At 43.9% G+C, this 18,386-nt stretch overlaps 1 protein-coding gene across 1 annotated transcript in view; it reads right to left on the bottom strand.

The window, feature by feature from the left end:
* The window catches only part of LOC132833011 (ectonucleotide pyrophosphatase/phosphodiesterase family member 3-like), a 130,167-nt gene that overhangs the window by 22,252 nt on the left and 89,529 nt on the right, over positions 1-18,386 (bottom strand). The window contains exon 18 of the mRNA XM_060851274.1: positions 15,525-15,679. Coding sequence (XP_060707257.1) covers positions 15,525-15,679 — 155 coding nt within the window. The remainder of the gene's footprint in view (positions 1-15,524; positions 15,680-18,386) is intronic.

Below are 18,386 nucleotides of genomic sequence, written 5' to 3'. Positions count from 1 at the left end.
GTAGTTAAGATCCAAGGATCGAATGAAAGTATGGAATTGAAGGAAATCAGTTTTTTTTAAAAAGTGGTATTGGAGAAATTAATGGGACTTAAATTTAACACTTCCAGTTTACAGCAAGAATACAAAAAAATACAGTGAAAAGCTTTCACTTATTGCCATGAAATGCCACCATTTTGAATAACTTAAGAATAAGGGTAAAAAGAAAGATATAGCTTGAAGAGAGTCCATCAGTCATGAGCTAGCTCATCACTGTAAATGACACCAACACCACCATCTACACCAGACCCAACCAACACTGAAGTCGCTAATCCTTAGGCACCATTTTTGTCGCTGGGTTAATACTCCATCACTGCCTACTCTGGACCAACTGATGTCACAGAGGCGTCTCTCTCCACTGGGCCTTACTCAATGATTTTGCCATGGTGCCCTTCTGCCACCACTTTGCCACTGCCACCAATACTGGACCCAAGTGGCTGATCCTTGGACACTATCCTTTACTGATGTCCTCTCTGCCAATTGTAGCAGCCGATGCCGATTTCAGGTCCTGAGCATGCTTTGGAAAGGTAAGTAGGAGCTCAGTCTCCTCCATACTGGGCCCAGCTCGAGACCATTTGAGATTCGTATGCTGGGTCCGTGCACTAGGTTCTCATTGTACAAACTCAGGACAAGGTATAGAAGTAAGAAAAAAAGAAAAGAGATGGGAAGGGGAAAAAATAGCAAAGTGGTCAGAGTGGATGAACTTCAACAGAGGAGCCCTACTCTGCCACCATCATGGACCCACAGTTAACCTGCCGAGAATCCATAAGTGGAGTAAGCAGGGGAGGTAGTCAGAGAGGTCAAAACATGTGGCGCTGGAAAAGCACAGCAGGTCAGGCAGCATCCGAGGAGCAGGAGAGCCGACGTTTGGACATAAGGTTTGCATCAGGAATGTTGGGGGGTTGTGGTGGGGGAGGGGGGTTGGGGGGATGGGGCCGGCTAGTGCTCCAAATAAACCTATTGGACTATAACCTGGTGTTGTCATTTTTAACTTTATCCATCCCAGTCCAACACCGGCATCTCCAAGTCATAAGATCAGAGAACAGCAAGAAGAGCTGAAACATGAGATTAGTGTGTTGCGTGGGTTAAGGGAACAAAAAGCAATTGAGGAATACTCATTGCGATACGAAAGGAGGGCTGAAGAGAAAAGCAGTGAAAGTGACAGAGAGCAAGCAGAAAGGAATGATGATGAGAGACAAGGAAAGAAAAAGGCCCCAGTACCTAAAGAATGGGAGGAATTAGAAATAGTGTCGGATTCAGAGCCCGAGGGGGAATTATTGAGAAGCAGTGTCGGTAAAGGGAAAAAGGGCCAACAGGGAAGGATGCTACCACTCCTTATAAAAGAGGGTAGAAACCCACAATACATTCCTTGGTGAACTCAGGATCTGGAAAGGCTGAAGAATGCGCTGCCCTGTTTATATGAGGGAGCAGGAAAGTGAATCAGTGCTTTTGAAAATGAAACCACAGGGCAATTGCTGACTATAGGAGACTTGAAGGCACTGTTGGTGAGGTTGGTAGGGCTCCCAAAGTTAAAGGAAATAATGGTCCAAGCCAATTTGAAAAATGTGGCAGACAATCCAATGATTAATGGAGTTGGGTTTGATCGAGGCCTTAAGAGACTGCTATTCACCCAAATGGACCCCCGGGCTCTGAGAGGGGATCCACTGGGAGAAAGTGAAAACCCGGCTATTTATTTAGAGAAACAGTTGAAGAAGTGGAGGCTGGAAACAGAGCAATCATGGAGACTAATCAGTTGCTGACCACAATGTTCCGAAATTTCATCATTGCTGCAATGCCCTCCCAAGTCAGGTCAAAGCTGGAGGAGGTGGTGGGTCTGACATCATCAATGAGCCACCAGGAATTTAGAGATCATGTAGCTCATGCAGTTGAAAGGTTTTAAAAAGACAAAGAGAAACTGTCTGAACAGCAGGAGGAGGTGCAAAGGAAGCTGGTGCAAATGCAGCTCGAAGAGCTTAAAAAGAAAGAAAAAGAGAAAGCTAAAAAGGTGTTGCCACAGTCAGCACCGACACAGTAATCAACACTGGCGTGAACCAAGTGCCGGAGCAAGGGGGGTCCTATCAGGTAGCCAGACAGGGGCCAGAAAGTTCCATGCCAGCAACGGAGGTTTTTAGAGAAGCTTTCCCACAGGTGACGTATCTGGGACAGGGCAGATTTAAACAACAGAACTGGAATCCCCAAGGACAGGGACGTAGGAATGGGGGACTAAGGTACATGATAAATGATCAGGGTCAAAGGGGGGCCAGAAATGATGTGCTGGGGTTGCCATCAACCAGGCCACTTTAGGAGGAATTGCCCCTATTGGATCGGGCCCTCTCTGCCCCACAGCGGGCCTAGACGGCGGGAATCCCCAGTGGCCATTTCCCAGACACCCACAGGCCCAGCAGGACCTGTTAACCCGTATGGGATGTGTTAGGGATGCCCTGAGAACCTGGGTGGGAAGGGGCACTACCCTGTAGTAGCATGGGAGGCTGATCAAGAACCAGTAATACAAGTTAATATAGAAGGGCGGCAGACACCGGTGATGGTAGATACTGGAGCTACATACGCTTGTGTACAGCCGCGGTAAGCCTCTCACCTTCCCATGTTAAGTAAATTTGTTAAAACTGTAGGGTTCTCAGGGAAATCATAGTTAACCCGATTTACAGCTCCACTAAGATTGGAAATGGAAGGTAGGGTGATCGTTCTGCCAATATTAGTGTCTAAAGACATGCCAATTAACTTGTTAGATAGGGATGCTTTACTACAGTTAGAGGTAAGATTGGAGTGCATACAGCAGGGCTTGGTCACAGAAAAGGCCAATACACAATTAGTGATGCAAGAAGTTAAAGATGTTAATGTTTATTGGATAGGGGGGATATAGCAAGTGATATTCAAGACATTTGGGGAATGTGGGAAGCAGAAGTGTTGACGATGTTGACTAAAGCAAGATCACCTAAGTCTGAGCTGCACTGTCCAGTGATATTTGATGAGTTTCAGGATGAGGTGTTAGAGAGGCAGTGGCAGCAGGAAATCACTGCTCTGCAACATTTGAGAAGTGAAGCAATAGTATTAGGGGAGCAGGGAGTGATCCTGCAAATAGAGAGAAATGTGTTCCTGGAAAAGTGGTATAGAGTACCAGGCACCACACCACATCTAACCATGCTGGTAAATTAGGGATATCAATCTAAAGACTTAGGACCTATGGCCAGGTACGTAGAAACAGTCAGAGAATGGCATATGCTCACGACAGGGGTTTGGGAATCTGGGGATGGCAGCTATATTAAAATCCGAGCATGCTGCAACTTGACAGAGAATCCGAAGGATGTCAAGGTCACACCCCAGTGGAGCTTGCCAGTGACAGTGGAGGAAGGTGATCGATATGGTAATGAGCAATTGGATGCATTACCTGCCACTTTGTGGTCACAGTATGATACAGATGTGGGGAGAGTGAAATCAGCTAGCCCAGTGGAAATAAGGTTGAAACCAGGAGCTGGGAGTGTAGTGAAATTTCTGATGAATGAAGTTATCCTAAGGTTTGGTATACTGTTGGAAATTAGTTCATGCAATGGGTCTGCCTTCATTCAGAAAGTAGTTAAGATGGTGCTGCAGTCTTTGAGAATCAAACAGAGATTTGGGTGCATGTATCATCCACAGTCACAGGGTATGGTGGAAAGAATGAATGGGATATTGAAAGGTAAATTAAACAAATTCTGCGCAAGCACCAACCTTAATTGGGTTGATGCGCTGGCGCTAATGAGTTATCGTATGCAGACTAATCACATGACCAACCTACCATCACATGAGATACACACAGGTAGACCGAGACAGTGCCCAGGTGGAGGGGCCCATATGAAGGGCTTAGCTTGGAATGGTTAAGTTTAGAACTTGAGCAATATGAGCAGCAGCTAACTATGATACATGAGACTATCCACCTGCAGGAAACACAAAGGGAACCGACACCTGTCATCGAGGAAGGACCTATTAAACCCGGGGATTGGGTGTATGTGCTGGTTTTTCCGAATACGCTGGAATGAGCTGAGGAGAGGGGATCTTTTTGGAGTGACTAAGGCATCACCTATCGCCATCCAAGTGGAAGGACGACACATATGGTACCACCTTAATCACTGTACTAAAGCTCTCGCACCAGCACAAACTAACTCTAACACTGAGGTAAGTGAAGCTGAGGCCGAGGAACTTGGACATGGACAGGCCACACAGGAGGCTAGTACACCTCAGTAGGGTTCCAAAAAAGGTACAGGTGAAGTTCTTGGAGATGCTGATCATTCTAAAAATGATTGTGATGGAGATGTGGAGCATGGTTCTCCTGGCAGCAGGGATGGGGAAGGCATGGGGGATGTCCCTGATAACCCCCCCTCTGATGCCAGGCCTGCATACTCGGACTTGGAGACCATTAACTTGGCAGATCTGGAGTGGTAATGCCAGGGTCACACAGGCTAGGAGGCAAAGACGTATTAGAAGTGCAGCCCTTGCTGCCCTAACATGGGTACGCGCCCGTGACAATCACTGGTATCAATGGGCCAACTATACGGCTGTAATGATGGCTAGACAGGACTGCTTCTTGTGTACTAAGGCAACCCCCTCATCCTATGTTGTCCATATGCCTTATAACCACCTGTACTCAATGGCGTTTGTAACAGTCTAGCTGACCTCTTAACCCGGATGATCCATCAACTTACAGGCAATCCCATTGCCCGTTTTGGTGTCTCCTACTTCAGGTCTCTACGTTCTACGCTGGCAGCAACTCCAGCGATGGTGTGGCTAGTAGTAAGACTAATTACAAGTTCCTGTAGCTGCTTTCAGGATACGGGAAGGGTTGAGTTTTGAATTCTTTAAACGAAATGGTTCCACATCATTAGACTATTTTAAGTTTCTTTGTGGGGATACAATTGAACTCGAAGTGGACACCAAATCTGGGGCTGTTTTAAATTCTCAAAATGTCCCACTGGCAGATACTTGGTGGCTGTGTGGTAAGAAAGGAGGGTTGCGCTCGATGCTGCCCGCCGACTGGAGAGGCAGCTGTGCCCGTGTAATGCCCCTAAACGAGGTAGTAATGCCGGCACACATGCAGCTTGATGCTACGTCACAACAGCTTTGCACCGAACTAAGCAACGGTATGTCCCTGATTTGAAGATTCGGATTGATCGCATAGGACAGCCAAGAGGTATTTCTAATGAGTTTAAGGCCTGCAATGAGATTGCCACGGGCTGGGAAGCTCTCATCCCAGTGATTGGGGTTATCAAGAATGCTGAATGGATGAATTACATTTATTACAACCAGCAGAAATTTATCAATTATACTGACGATGCCCTTGTAGCCATGGGAAAATAATTGGATGCTACTATTAAAATGACATGGCAAAACAGATAGGCCTTAGATTGGAAACTGGCAGAAAAAGGCGGGGTCTGTGTGATGTTTGGGGAGCATTGCTGTACCTTTATACCGAACAACACTAGCCCTGGGGGATCTTTTACTAAAGCAATGGAAAAAACTAAAGAATCTAAGACAAGAGCTAAAAGACAATATGGAGTTTGGTCATCAGGATTTTGATTGGTTGAGTAATATATTAGGGTCTTGGGGAGCATGGTTTGTCAAGATTAGTCTTATTGTAGGTGCGGTTTTGCTTGTTGTTGCCTTCGTCCTTTGTTGTGCTTTACCTTTTATTAAGTCCTTTTTAGTTCACGTCACGACACGGCAACTTGTGGTCATTTCAGCTACCCCAGGAAGTGCTTACTTCTCGGCTGGAACCCCACCACTCTACTATTATGACCTAACAACCGCCACGGTGCAAGGAATATGTCCCCGTAGGGACGTCGATGATACTTCTGAAGAACGCGTGGGTCCAAGATTTTGAGGGATCTTGGGTCTTTTTTCCTGTTCTGGTCATTGGAGGGCAGGTTTTTGGCCCAAGGGATCCCAGGAATGGAGGAAGAACCCTTTAAGTCTCAGACTCCGAAAATTATTTAGTCCATGTTGGGACCTATATTGTTTGTACTGGGCACAAGAGAGGCTGAGTTTATTGTCTTCTTTCTCTGGGTGAGACCAGTAGGTCTCAAGCGGGGGGGAATATGAAAGCATCAGAAGGATTAAAGCATGAAGACCACTGGGAATCTGTATTCTGTGGAATGAAGGCAGGATGGGATAACCATAGTGGAACATTCTTACACCAATTAGCAGAGTAAGGTTAAGGCTGAAAGGTCACGATGACAAGATGAGATAACACAAATAATAAAGCAAATTTCTCAGTTAAGTGTTATTATGACAGGATTGGGACAATAAATATTTGGGACATGACATTAAAATATCTAGAATAGATTACTTACAGTGTGGAAATAGGCCCTTTGGCCCAACAAGCCCACACTGACCTGCAACCCACCCAGACCCATTCCCCTACATTTACCCCCTCACCTAACACTATGGGCAATTTAGCATGGCCAATTCACCTAACCTGCACATTTTTGGATTGTGGGAGGAAACCAGAGCACCCGGAGGAAACCCACGCAGACACTGGGAGAATGTGCAAACTCCACACAGAGAGTCACCTGAGGCCGGAATTGACCCCAGGTCTCTGGCACTGTGAGGCAACAGTGCTAACCACTGTGCCACCATACTAACTAATTAATAGTTAGTAGAGTCAGCTTGAGACTGGAAACTATTGCACTGAATGGAATATCTAAATATCTATCACGATAGGTTAGTCTGCAATGAAAGATCACTGGAGTAGAAGTGATAATAAATATTTAATCATGACATTAGGAGAATATCAAGTAGGGTCTGGAATGAAAGACCATCACAGCAGAGTTAGCAATAAATATCTAACCGTGAAATTAGAATAACATTAAGTAGAATGTACAACTAAAGAGATAATGGGAACTAACATCACTGGTTTATTGTGTAGCTAGAGTGAGGTACTTTGATTAATATAGTTGAACATGCTGATGAGCTAACAGAGCAGAAAATGTGTTGCTGGAAAAGCGCAGCAGGTCAGGCAGCATCCAAGGAGCAGGAGAGCCGACGTTTCGGGCATGAGCCCTTCTTCAGGAAGAAGGACTCATGCCCGAAACGTCGACTCTCCTGCTCCTTGGATGCTGCCTGACCTGCTGCGCTTTTCCAGCAACACAGTTTCAGCTCTTATCTTCAGCATCAGCAGTCCTCACTTTCTCCTAGAAGATTAGCTAACAGAAACATGATAAAAAAAATCCACAGACCCTGAGGTCCGAGAGCATTCAAGAATCTGCTTTCTCAGTGTCATGGTGTTTTGTTTGCAAATAAAAGACCTACTTCTTGAAGAACCCTCTGCGTCTCCTGGTGGTTCTCTATATTTTCTCCACTGATTTGCCTACAACACCTTCTGAACACAAGTCTGAAGGAATGCTCAGCAAACTAAATGAAATAATGCAATCCTAATTTATATAAACTTCAGGAATTTCAGTAAAACTACTCTGAATTCCTACTTTTTTGTGTTTCGTGTGATGTCACACACTTGAGATTATGCAAAGAGAAACCTCACCACAAGAGACCAGAAAAGCCCTCAAGGCCTTCGACCAGCCATTGTAACCCGACACTCTAATCTAATCTTTATCTCCGGCCGTATAAATAAACATACCCAAATTACCACTGTAATTTGAAAATAGATTTTCCAATGGTGCAACCTCAAAGAGCAGGCATGCACACACACTGCAGAAAGCTGATGTTCCCTACTGCCTGGACGGCTGCGAGCATGTTTTACAGCAGCTTCTTTTAAACCGAGTGTAAGAGAGAGAGTGTGCGTGTGTGTTTACACTCAGGGAGGAGGGGGACAATGCCAAGCTTTCCACGCCCCCTGCCCACCCAACACACAGAAACAACCACCTCAAGGTGAGGGAGAACTGTTCCAACCACAGCCCTAGGCTGAAGGGAAGATGTTTTAACGGGAAAGCAGCAGGGGCAACGCAAGTTGCTAGACATGTTTGTGTTGAATGTAGAGTTTGGAGCAACTACTGTTGTTTGAGATAGTAACTCAGTTTCTCTCTCCATAAATGCTGCCAGACCAATTGAATTTCTCCAGTGTTTTCTGCTTTTATTACAATCACCAGCATCTGTAGTCTTTTGCTTTTATCTACAGGAGCTGTCAAGAGGGGAACTTTACTTGAATAAACATCTTAGTGTCAAGAATTTGAAATCAACCAGGACGTCATGCAGCCATCTCAGCATAGATCAGTTGAGTGAGGATTTCCTAATTGCCTGCAGATTTAAGCGTATACGTTAAAATCTTCAACCCTAGCCTGCAGCCATGGTCAAAACAAATGAATTGGATACAGAGAAAATGTGATGAATTCAAGAGACTCCTGGTTGAATATCCATTCACAGAAGAATCACCAAATCATTAGCATGCTGAAAGAGAACATTTGGTCCATCGTGTCTATATTAGCCCTCTGAGCATTTTAACTTTGCGCCAATCTCCTATGTTTACCCTAGAGCCCTAGCCATTGATTTATTCAAATAATAGAGTCATAGAGTCCAAACTGTCCATGCCGACCAGATATCCTAACCCAATCTAGTCCCACCTGCCAGCACCCAGCCCATATCCCACCAAACCCTTCCTATTCATATACCCATCCAAATGTCTCTTAAATGTTGCAATTGTACCAGCCTCCACCACATCCTCTGGCAGCTCATTCCATACACGTACCACCTTCTGTGTGAAAAAGTTGCGCCGTAGGTCTCTTTTATATCTTTCCCCTCTCACCCTAAACCTATGCCCTCTAGTTCTGGACTCCCTGACCCCAGGGAAAAGACTTTGCCTATTTACCCTATCCATGCCCCTCATAATTTTGTACACCTCTATAAGGTCACCTCTCAGCCTCTGACACTCCAGGGAAAACAGCCCTGGCCTGTTCAGCCTCTCCCTATAGCTCAAATCCTCCAACCCTGGCAACATCCTTGTAAATTGTTTCTGAACCCTTTCAAGTTTCACAACATCTTTCCGATAGGAAGGAGACCAGAACTTCCCACAATATTCCAAAAGTGGTCTAACCAATATCCTGTACAGCTGCAACATGACCTCCCAATTCCTGTACTCAATACTCTGACCAATAAAGGCAAGCATACCAAACTCCTCCTTCACTATCCTATCTACTTGCCACTCCACTTTCAAGGAGCTATGAACCTGCACTCCATGGTCTCTTTGTTCAGCAACACTCCCGAGGACCTTAGCGTTAAGTGTATAAGTCCTGCTAAGAATTGCTTTCCCAAAATGCTGTAGCTCGCATTTACCTGAATTAAACTCCATCTGCCACCTCTCAGCCCATTAGCCCATCTGGTCCAGATCCTGTTGAAACCTGAGGTAACTCTCTTCGTTGTGCACTACACTTCCAATTTTGATGTCATCTGCAAGCTTACTAACTGTACCTCTTATGCTCGCATCCAAATCATTTATGTAAATGACAAAAGGTAGAGGACCCAGCACTGATCCTTGTGCTACTCTGCTGGTCACAGGCCTCCAGTCTGAAAAACAACCCTCCACGATCACTCTCTGTCTTCTACCTTTGAGCCAGTTCTGTATTCAAATGGCTAGTTCTCTCTGTATTCCGTGAGATCTAACCTTGCTAATCACTCTCCCGGGGGAACCTTGTCGAATGCCTTACTTAAGTCCATATAGATCACATCTACTGCTCTGCCGTCATCAATTCTCTTTGTTACTTCTTCAAAAAACTCAATCAAGTTTGTGAGACATGATTTCCCACGCACAAAGCTATGTTGACCATCCCTAATCAGTCCTTGCCTTTCCAAGTACATGTACATCCTGTCCCTCAGGATTTCCTCCAACAACTTGCCCACCACTGAGGTCAGGCTCACCGGTCTATAGTTCCCTGGCTTGTCTTTACCGCCCTTCTTAAACAGTGGCACCACATTTCCCAACCTCCTGTCTTCCGGCACCTCATCTGTGACTATCGGTGATACAAATATCTCAGCAAGAGGCCCAACAATCACTTCTCTAGCTTCCCACAGAGTTCTCGGGTACACCTGATCAGGTCCTGGGATTTATCCACTTCTACATATTTCAAGGCATCCACCACTTCCTCCTCTGTAATATGGACATTTTGCAAGATGTCACCATCTATTTCCCTACAGTCTATATCTTCCATATTCTTTTCCACAATAAATACAGATGCAAAATATTCATTTAGTATCTCCCCCATTTTCTGTGGGTCCACACAAAGGCCGCCTTGCTGATCTTTGAGGGTAAAACCAATGACTGCAGATGCTGGAAACCAGATTCCAGATTAGTGGTGCTGGAAGAGCACAGCAGTTCAGGCAGCATCCAAAGTGCAGCGAAATCGACGTTTCGGGCAAAAGCCCTTCATCAGGAATAAAGGCAGTGAACCTGAAGCGTGGATGTAGATGTAGATGTATTACTGATGTACAGCTTTTGCCCAAAACGTCGATTTCACTGATCTTTGAGGGGCCCTATTCTCTCCCTGGTTACCCTTTTGTCCTTAATGTATTTGTAAAAATTCTTTGGATTCTCCTTAATTCTATTTGCTAAAGCTATCTCATGTCCCTTTTTTGCCTTCCTGATTTCCCTCTTAAGTATACTGCTACTGCCTTTACACTCTTGTAAGGATTCACGCAATCTATCCTGTTTATACCTTATATATGCTTCCTCCTTTTTTCTTAACCAAACCCCCAATTTCTTTAGTCATCCAGCAGTCCCTATACCTACCAGCCTTTCCTTTCACCCTGACAGGAAAGTACTTTCTCTGGACACTCGATCTCATTTCTGAAGGCTTTCCATTTTTCAGCTGTCCCTTCACCTATGAACATCTGCCCCCAATCAGCTGTCAAAAGTTCTTGCCTAATACCATCAAAATTGGCCTTTCTCCAATTTAGAACTTCAACTTTTAGATCCGATCTATCCTTTTCCATCACTATATTAAAACTAATAGAATTATGGTCACTGGCCCCAAAGTGCTCCCTCACTGCCCTGCCTTATTTCCCAAGAGTAGGTCAAGTTTTGCACCTTCTCTAGTAGGTACATCCACACACTGAATCAGAAAATTGTCTTGTACACACTTAACAAATTCCTCTCCATCTAAACCCTTAACATTATGGCAATCCCAGTCGATGTTTGGAAAGTTAAAATCCCCGACCATAACCACTGTATTATTCTTACAGATAGCTGAGCTCTCCTTACAGGTTTGTTTCTCAATTTCCCTCTGACTATTATGGGATCTATAATACAATCCCCAATCAATCATCCAATGCCTTGGTCTTGAATGCAGTCTTGAATGGGTCAACTGAACCTGCCTTCACCACACTTCCAGGCACTTTTCAGACCTTAGCCACTCCCTGTGTGAAAAATCTTTTCCCAACTCTCTTTTGTGTTTGTTTTTCCAAAATGCATTAAAACTGTGTTCTTTGGGCGTCAGTCCATTTATAAGCGGGAACAGTTTCTCCCTTTCCACTCTGTCCAGACTACTTGTGATTGGCCAGTTCCAGAAAGCCATCTGACAGAGTTCACCTGCAGTCTGCTCTGTTGGATCTGTCTGATGCCTTCTGAGGAGGCCAGCACGGCAAGAGGTAGAGACCAGCTGACCACCTCGAGAGAGAGAGAGAGAGGGAAAAAACAGCATTGCAGACCCAGAGACAGAGACCCAGAGACAGCAACTGTGTAAATTTATAAGGAAGTATTGTAATCTTAAGGGGTGAAATAGGATTAGGGATAATCTATTTAGTATTAACGGTTATTGTAATTTTGATCCTAATAAAGTGGGAAGGTTTTGCTTTGTGTTCGTATTGATTTGACTGCTTTAGTATTCTTGGTCATCTGGTAAATTCATTCATAACATTCTACTTGGAGTGGTCTGCAACTTGTTTAAAGAAGAACCAGATAACAACCCCAATCAAGGATTGCAGAGTTAAAAGTGACCTGGTTCCAATCACTATGTCCCTACCCTCTACAAAGTCTAGAGATGTAGGCCTGGTCTTTCTCTGATAAACCTCCCAGGTGAAGCTTCAGCCCAGCTCCAGTTTCCCTGACTCAGACTTGGACACAGGTGGGGTGTACTGCACCATAGACCATCTATTGCGTCTGGAGCATCTCAGTAGAGTTTCTTCCTCTTCGTCCTGCAGTAATGGTATCATGGCTGCATTCATCTCACGGTATGAGGTGTCCTCGATGATGGGCAGGGGGGAAGAACCTATAGTTTCCGATAGGCGATCTGGCTGTTCTGAGCGGCCTGGTATCTATTGCACCCGCCCATTTACAAGGTAGCAGTTTTCAGGTGATCCACATGTTTGTTCAGGACTGCCTCACTTACTATAACTTTGTACGTCACGAGAGCTAACCTCGTCTTGTAGCCATACACGGCCATTTCCATGATTCTGACACTGAACTTAGTCCCCTTAAGTAAACTACTTTGAGGCAGCATGTGTCCAGCATTGGCATTCCTGCTGCTATTTCACCCTTCCCCATGTTTCTAGCACCAAACTTGGTCCCCTGTAGTAAACTTTCTCTCTCACTTACAGGAGGCATGTGTTTGGTATTGGCGTTCCTGCTGCTGTTTCATCCTCACCCCCCAGATCCGGGAAGATCAGGTTTAAGTCGGTGCAGAGTCTTCTCCCCATCAGCAATTCTACTGGAGCTATCCCAGTCGTTGCATGAGGGGTGGTCCTGTATTTGAACAGGAACCGAGAGAATTTGGCATCGAGTGAAGCTGTAGGCTCTTCTTTAAAGCTGCCTTCAACGTTTGGACTGCTCTTTCTGCCAGACTGTTGGACGATGGATGGTGTGAAGCTGTCCGAACATGCCAAATGCCATTTGATATTAGGACCATCCCTCACGCACCCACAGGGACAGCTGTAGCAGAGTTGCTGATGAGAAGAAGGCTCTGCATCAGGTTAAACCTGACCTTCCCGGAACATGGGGTGGGCCTGAAATGGCAGCAGGAACGTCAATGCCAGCCACATGCTTTCTCTAAATGAGAGAGACAGATCATTCCAGGGGACCAAGTTTGGTGCCGGAATCACAGAAATAGGCCGGTCTGGGTACGAGGCAAGGTCAACGTGGTCAGGTCCTGTGATATACAAAGTTCGGTAGATGAGGCAGTCCTGAAGTAAACTGTTTCTCTTGCTTAGACGAAGCATGTAGCCAGTATTGGTGTTCCTGCTGCCCTTTCAGTTACAATCAAAGAAACTGGAACGGAAATTTGCCATTTGATTTGATAGACATCACATGTCATTTCAAAGCTCTGACAGTGTAATACTGCATTTCTTTAGAATTAGAATCCCTACAGTGTGGAAACAGGCCCTTCAGCCCAATACATCTACACTGACCCTCTTAAGAGTAACCCACTCTGACCCATTCCCTCACCCTACATTTACCCGACTAATGCACCTAACCTACACGTCCCTGAACACTATGGGCAATTTAGCGTGGCCAATTCATCTAAACTGCACATCTTTGGACTGAAACCAAAACAAATGGAGGAAACCCATGCAGACATGGGGAGAATGTACAAAATCCACACAGTCACCCAAGGATGGAATCAAACCTGGTGCTGTGAGGCAGCTGTTCTAACCACTGAGCCACCATGCCATCCTATTACAGGCTGCTTGAACCCATGACCTTCCGTCTTAGAGATATGATATTACCACTCTATCAAGGCTTACATCTAATATTTATGATCATAATATTCAATTTCTTTAATCCTATCCCAATACAGAATAGGATATCACAAACTCGCCACCAAACTTGCTGGAGCTACAATTCATAAAAACAGAACTGAAATAAGGATATTGGGAGGATTTGGATGGTTTTTATGAATGAATATTCCAGCAAGAACAATTGCCGGGGCTTCTCACAATTTCTTGCTGCAACTTCAGTGGAACATCAATCAGAGCCCAGAAGAAATGGGGCAAATAGCCCATTAAATGATTTTCCAGTGAGTTCCCACAGTTCAACAAGGTTCCCCATGGGAGACTGATTAGCAAGGTTAGATCTCATGGAATACAGGGAGAACTAGCCATTTGGATACAGAACTGGCGCAAAGGTAGAAGACAGGGGGTGGTGGTGGAGGGTTGTTTTTCAGACTGGAGGCCTGTGGCCAGTGGAGTGCCACAAGGATTGATGCTGGGCCCTCTACTTTTTGTCATTTACATAAATGATTTGGATGCAAGCATAAGAGGTACAGTTAGTAAGTATGCAGATGACACCAAAATTGGAGGTGTAGTGGATAGCGAAGAGGGTTACCTCAGATTACAACAGGATCTGGACCAGATGGGCTAATGGGCTGAGAAATGGCAGATGGAGTTTAATTCAGATGAATGCGAGGTGCTGCATTTTGGGAAAGCAAATCTTAGCAGGACTTATACACTTAATGGTAAGATCCTAGGGAGTGTTGCTGAACAAAGAGACCTTGGAGTGCAGGTTCATAGCTCGTTGAAGGTGGAGTCACAGGTAGATAGGATAGTGAAGAAGGCGTTTGGTATGCTTTCCTTTATTGGTCAGAGTATTGAGTACAGGAGTTGGGAGGTCATGTTGCAGCTGTACAGGACATTAGTTAGGCCACTTTTGGAATATTGTGTGCAGTTCTGGTCTCCTTCCTATCGGAAAGATGTTGTGAAACTTGAAAGGGTTCAGAAAACACTTACAAAGATGTTGCCAGGGTTGGAGGATCTGAGCTACAGGGAGAGGCTGAACAGGCCAGGGCTGTTTTCCCTGGAGCGTCAGAGGCTGAGGGGTGACCTTATAGAGGTTTACAAAATTATGAGGGGCATGGTTGGATAAATAGGCAAAGTCTTTTCCCTGGGGTTAGGGAGTCTAGAACTAGAGGGCATAGGTTTAGGGTGAGAGGGGAAAGATATAAAAGAGGCCTAATGGGCAACTTTTTCACGCAGAGGGTGTACGTGTATGGAATGAGCTGCCAAAGGAAGTGGTGGAGACTGGTACAATTGCAACATTTAAGAGGCATTTGGATGGGTATTTGAATAGGAAGGGTTTGGAGGGATATGGGCTGGGTGCTGGCAGGTGGGACTAGATTGGGTTAGGATATCTGGTCGGCATGGACGGGTTGGACCGAAGGGTCTATTTCCGTGCTGTTCATCTTAATGACTCTATGACTCTAAGTCATCATAGGTCTAAAGAATCCCTGTAGTGCTTCAACCCCCACCGTTTACCTTAACAATTGAGGGTGTCTTTAAAACCATGGAATTTAATAGAAAAGTGTGGAGTTCATGTGGAGTTTATTAACCTGCAAACAAATAAATGTAATTGCTGCCAACCAACAAACATGAAACTCAAAATAACTGTATAGTTTCAATTTGAGTCAATGGTCTTTGTTTTTTATCAATAAACAACATGCAAACAACTGAATTTTTGTTCAAAAGACAATTCGGTAATTATGATATTTGTCCAAAGTGAAATTTTCAAACATTATCACATAAAAGCAACGTGGATAACTAAACAGTGATACTAATTGGAAACTTACTGTTTTGTTGACTGTATATGCACTCCACAATGGCATTAGAATGTCATGGCTGTATCCACTTACATATAAATGTTGATGCAGGAGGCACCACTTACTATTGTTCTGCAAAACTTTTGGTCGTCCATACGGCAAGTGATGCTCATTAGCCCCTTTAACTATGAAATATAATATACAAAGTCAGCAATGTTTGTTTAATAGAAGTAACCTCTACTAGTTGCATTGCAGTCACTAGACCATTTACATTATTTGTTTTTTTTAACTGCAGTCCAGCAAGAAATGTCATGCAGTTTAAATAAATTTAATCACATTGATTGGAATATAAAATGTTGGTATATGGGCCATAAACACTAGCTTATAATTTGTTACTCGTACTGCATAAAATTTTCAACAATTAAGTTCTTGATGAATATCTTTATGGGTATTTAATGAACTTTAGAGAAAAAAGAACATGTTGCACTGTAACAGCTAATATTTATATTCATACTTAAAGTTTCAACTTGCAGAAATGACTCTTTGACGTTTTAAATCTACCATTCACCTTCAGGTGAGACAAATTGCCTTCAAGGTATAGTCAGTTTAATTTCTTTTAAATCATAGAATCTCTACAATGTGGAAACAGACCCTTCAGCCCAACGAGCCCAAACCGACCCTCCGAAGAGTAACCCACCCAGACCCATTCCTCTACCCTATATTTACCCCTGACTAATACACCTAACCTATGCATTCCTGAACACTATGGACAATTTAGCATGGCCAATTCACCTAACCAGCACATCTTTGGATTGTGGGAGGAAACCAGAGCACCCAGAGGTAACCCACGCAGACACGGAGAGAATGTGCAAACTCCACACAGGCAGTTGCCCAAGGCTGGAATCGAACTCAGGTCCCTGGTGCTGTGAGGCAGCAGTGCTAACCACTGAGCCACCGTGCTGCCCTGGCAGGGATTACATGGATTTTTTTTCTCATTGGTGCTTGAGAATAAGTAATTGACTAGAAGGAAGATATGATGCAGAAGATCAATGTCTATCATAGCGCTCACCCAACTTTTCCCTACCTACTTCATACAGATAATTATGTCCAAATCAAACCATATAAAAGGCAGTATGAGTAAGGAAACAAATCTAACAAACATAGTCAAAAATACACACTTTGAGACCATCTCATTTAATTAGGAAATTAAGCATGAGTAAAGAATCCATTTTGATCTTATTTGCTTTTTAACCAAAGAGTCAAGGACAAATTACTTACCCAAGAAACTATTCAGAAAAACAACGAAAGGCTAGAAATAGTGCATTCTTACATTAATTTTTACATTCTGGCTTGTACGCACTCCCACAGTGGGACCAGGAACAGTTTGCTAACTGCAAGTCATTGTATTCACTCAAGTTGATTAGTTAAGCTGGTAACATACTGGCATAGGGCCCTGTTAGTGTAACAGATTTGATTTGGTGCTGCATTTATGAAACTCTTCTCATGAAGCTACAAATTAGAAAATAAATTTCTAATGATTTCAACATACGTCAATTTGTATGAAGTATGTGACATTTCTCTAGGTTTATGATCCAAATTAATGGAGAAGTCAAATCACATAGTGAAACCTGACTTAGTCTTCATTGTTAGTCAGTCACTGGAAATGCTCATGAGGCTGCCAATGTACTTATAAATAAAATAACAAGCATATTACATGAAATAAAAGAAATAAGTGCTATAAAAGACCATTTGCAAATAACTTATAAACAATGCAAACAAAATCTCAACCCTTTTTCCCAGCAATATACTTTGTAGGTAGTCAACTTCAGGGAAGCACCATTTCTATCTTTACTCAATAATTTTTTGCTAAACTGACGAGCTAGGGTTTGTTTTTGTGACTTCCTGCACATTCACCAAACGCTATTCTCCGTGCCTCTCCTGAAGACGCACAGATAAACACTAACTTAGTGTGGGATGTCTTCCTGCAATTGTACAAGGCCTTGGTGAAGCCACACCGGGAATACTGTGCGCAGTTTTGGTCTTCTTATCTGAGGAAGGATGTTCTGCCAATGGAGGGATAGCAAGGGTTTACCAGACTGATTCCTGGGTTGGCAGGAATGATTTATGAAGAGAAACTGGATCGGTTAGGACTATATTCACAGACGTTTAGCAGAATGAACAGATCTTGTAGAAATCTATAAAATTGGAACAGTCCAAAACTAGAGGGTTATAAATTTAAGGTGAGATGGGAAAGATTGAAAAGAGACGGTGGTGCACATATGGAATGAATTACCAGAGAAAGTGGTGGAGGCTGGAACAACTATAACATTTAAAAGGCATCTGGATGAATATGTGAACAGGAAAGGTTTCAAGGGTTATGGGCCAAATGTTGACAAATGGTACTAACTTAATTTAGGATATCCGGTCGACATGAACGGGTTGGACCAAAGGGTCTGTTTCTGTGCTGTACTTCTCAATGACTCATGACTCTATGGCTAGACAGGGTACATGTGGGAATGATGTTTCAACGACTGGGGAGTCCAGAACCAGAGGGTCACAGTTTAACGATAGGGGATAGGTCATTTTGGACTGAGATAAGAAGAAATGTCTTCACCCAGGGCAGCAGTGAGTATATGGAATTCACTACTACAGAAAGACATTAAGAGCAAAACAGTCAATGTTTTCCAGAAGGAGTTGAATATGCACTTAGGGCTACAGGATCAAAGGATATCGGGGAAAAGCAGGAACAGGGTATTGAGTTGGACAATCAGCCAGAGTCATATGAATATCAGACCAGCTCAAAGGGCCGAATGGCCTACTCCTGCTTCTATTTTCTCAGTGAGTTGGAAGGATTTTTCCAGTTACGTTTGACCACTGTCAGGCTGTTAAACA

The sequence above is a fragment of the Hemiscyllium ocellatum genome, chromosome 3, assembly GCF_020745735.1.
Source record: "Hemiscyllium ocellatum isolate sHemOce1 chromosome 3, sHemOce1.pat.X.cur, whole genome shotgun sequence".
Lineage (NCBI taxonomy): Eukaryota > Metazoa > Chordata > Chondrichthyes > Orectolobiformes > Hemiscylliidae > Hemiscyllium > Hemiscyllium ocellatum.
This window is presented reverse-complemented; position numbering and strand designations above follow the sequence as displayed.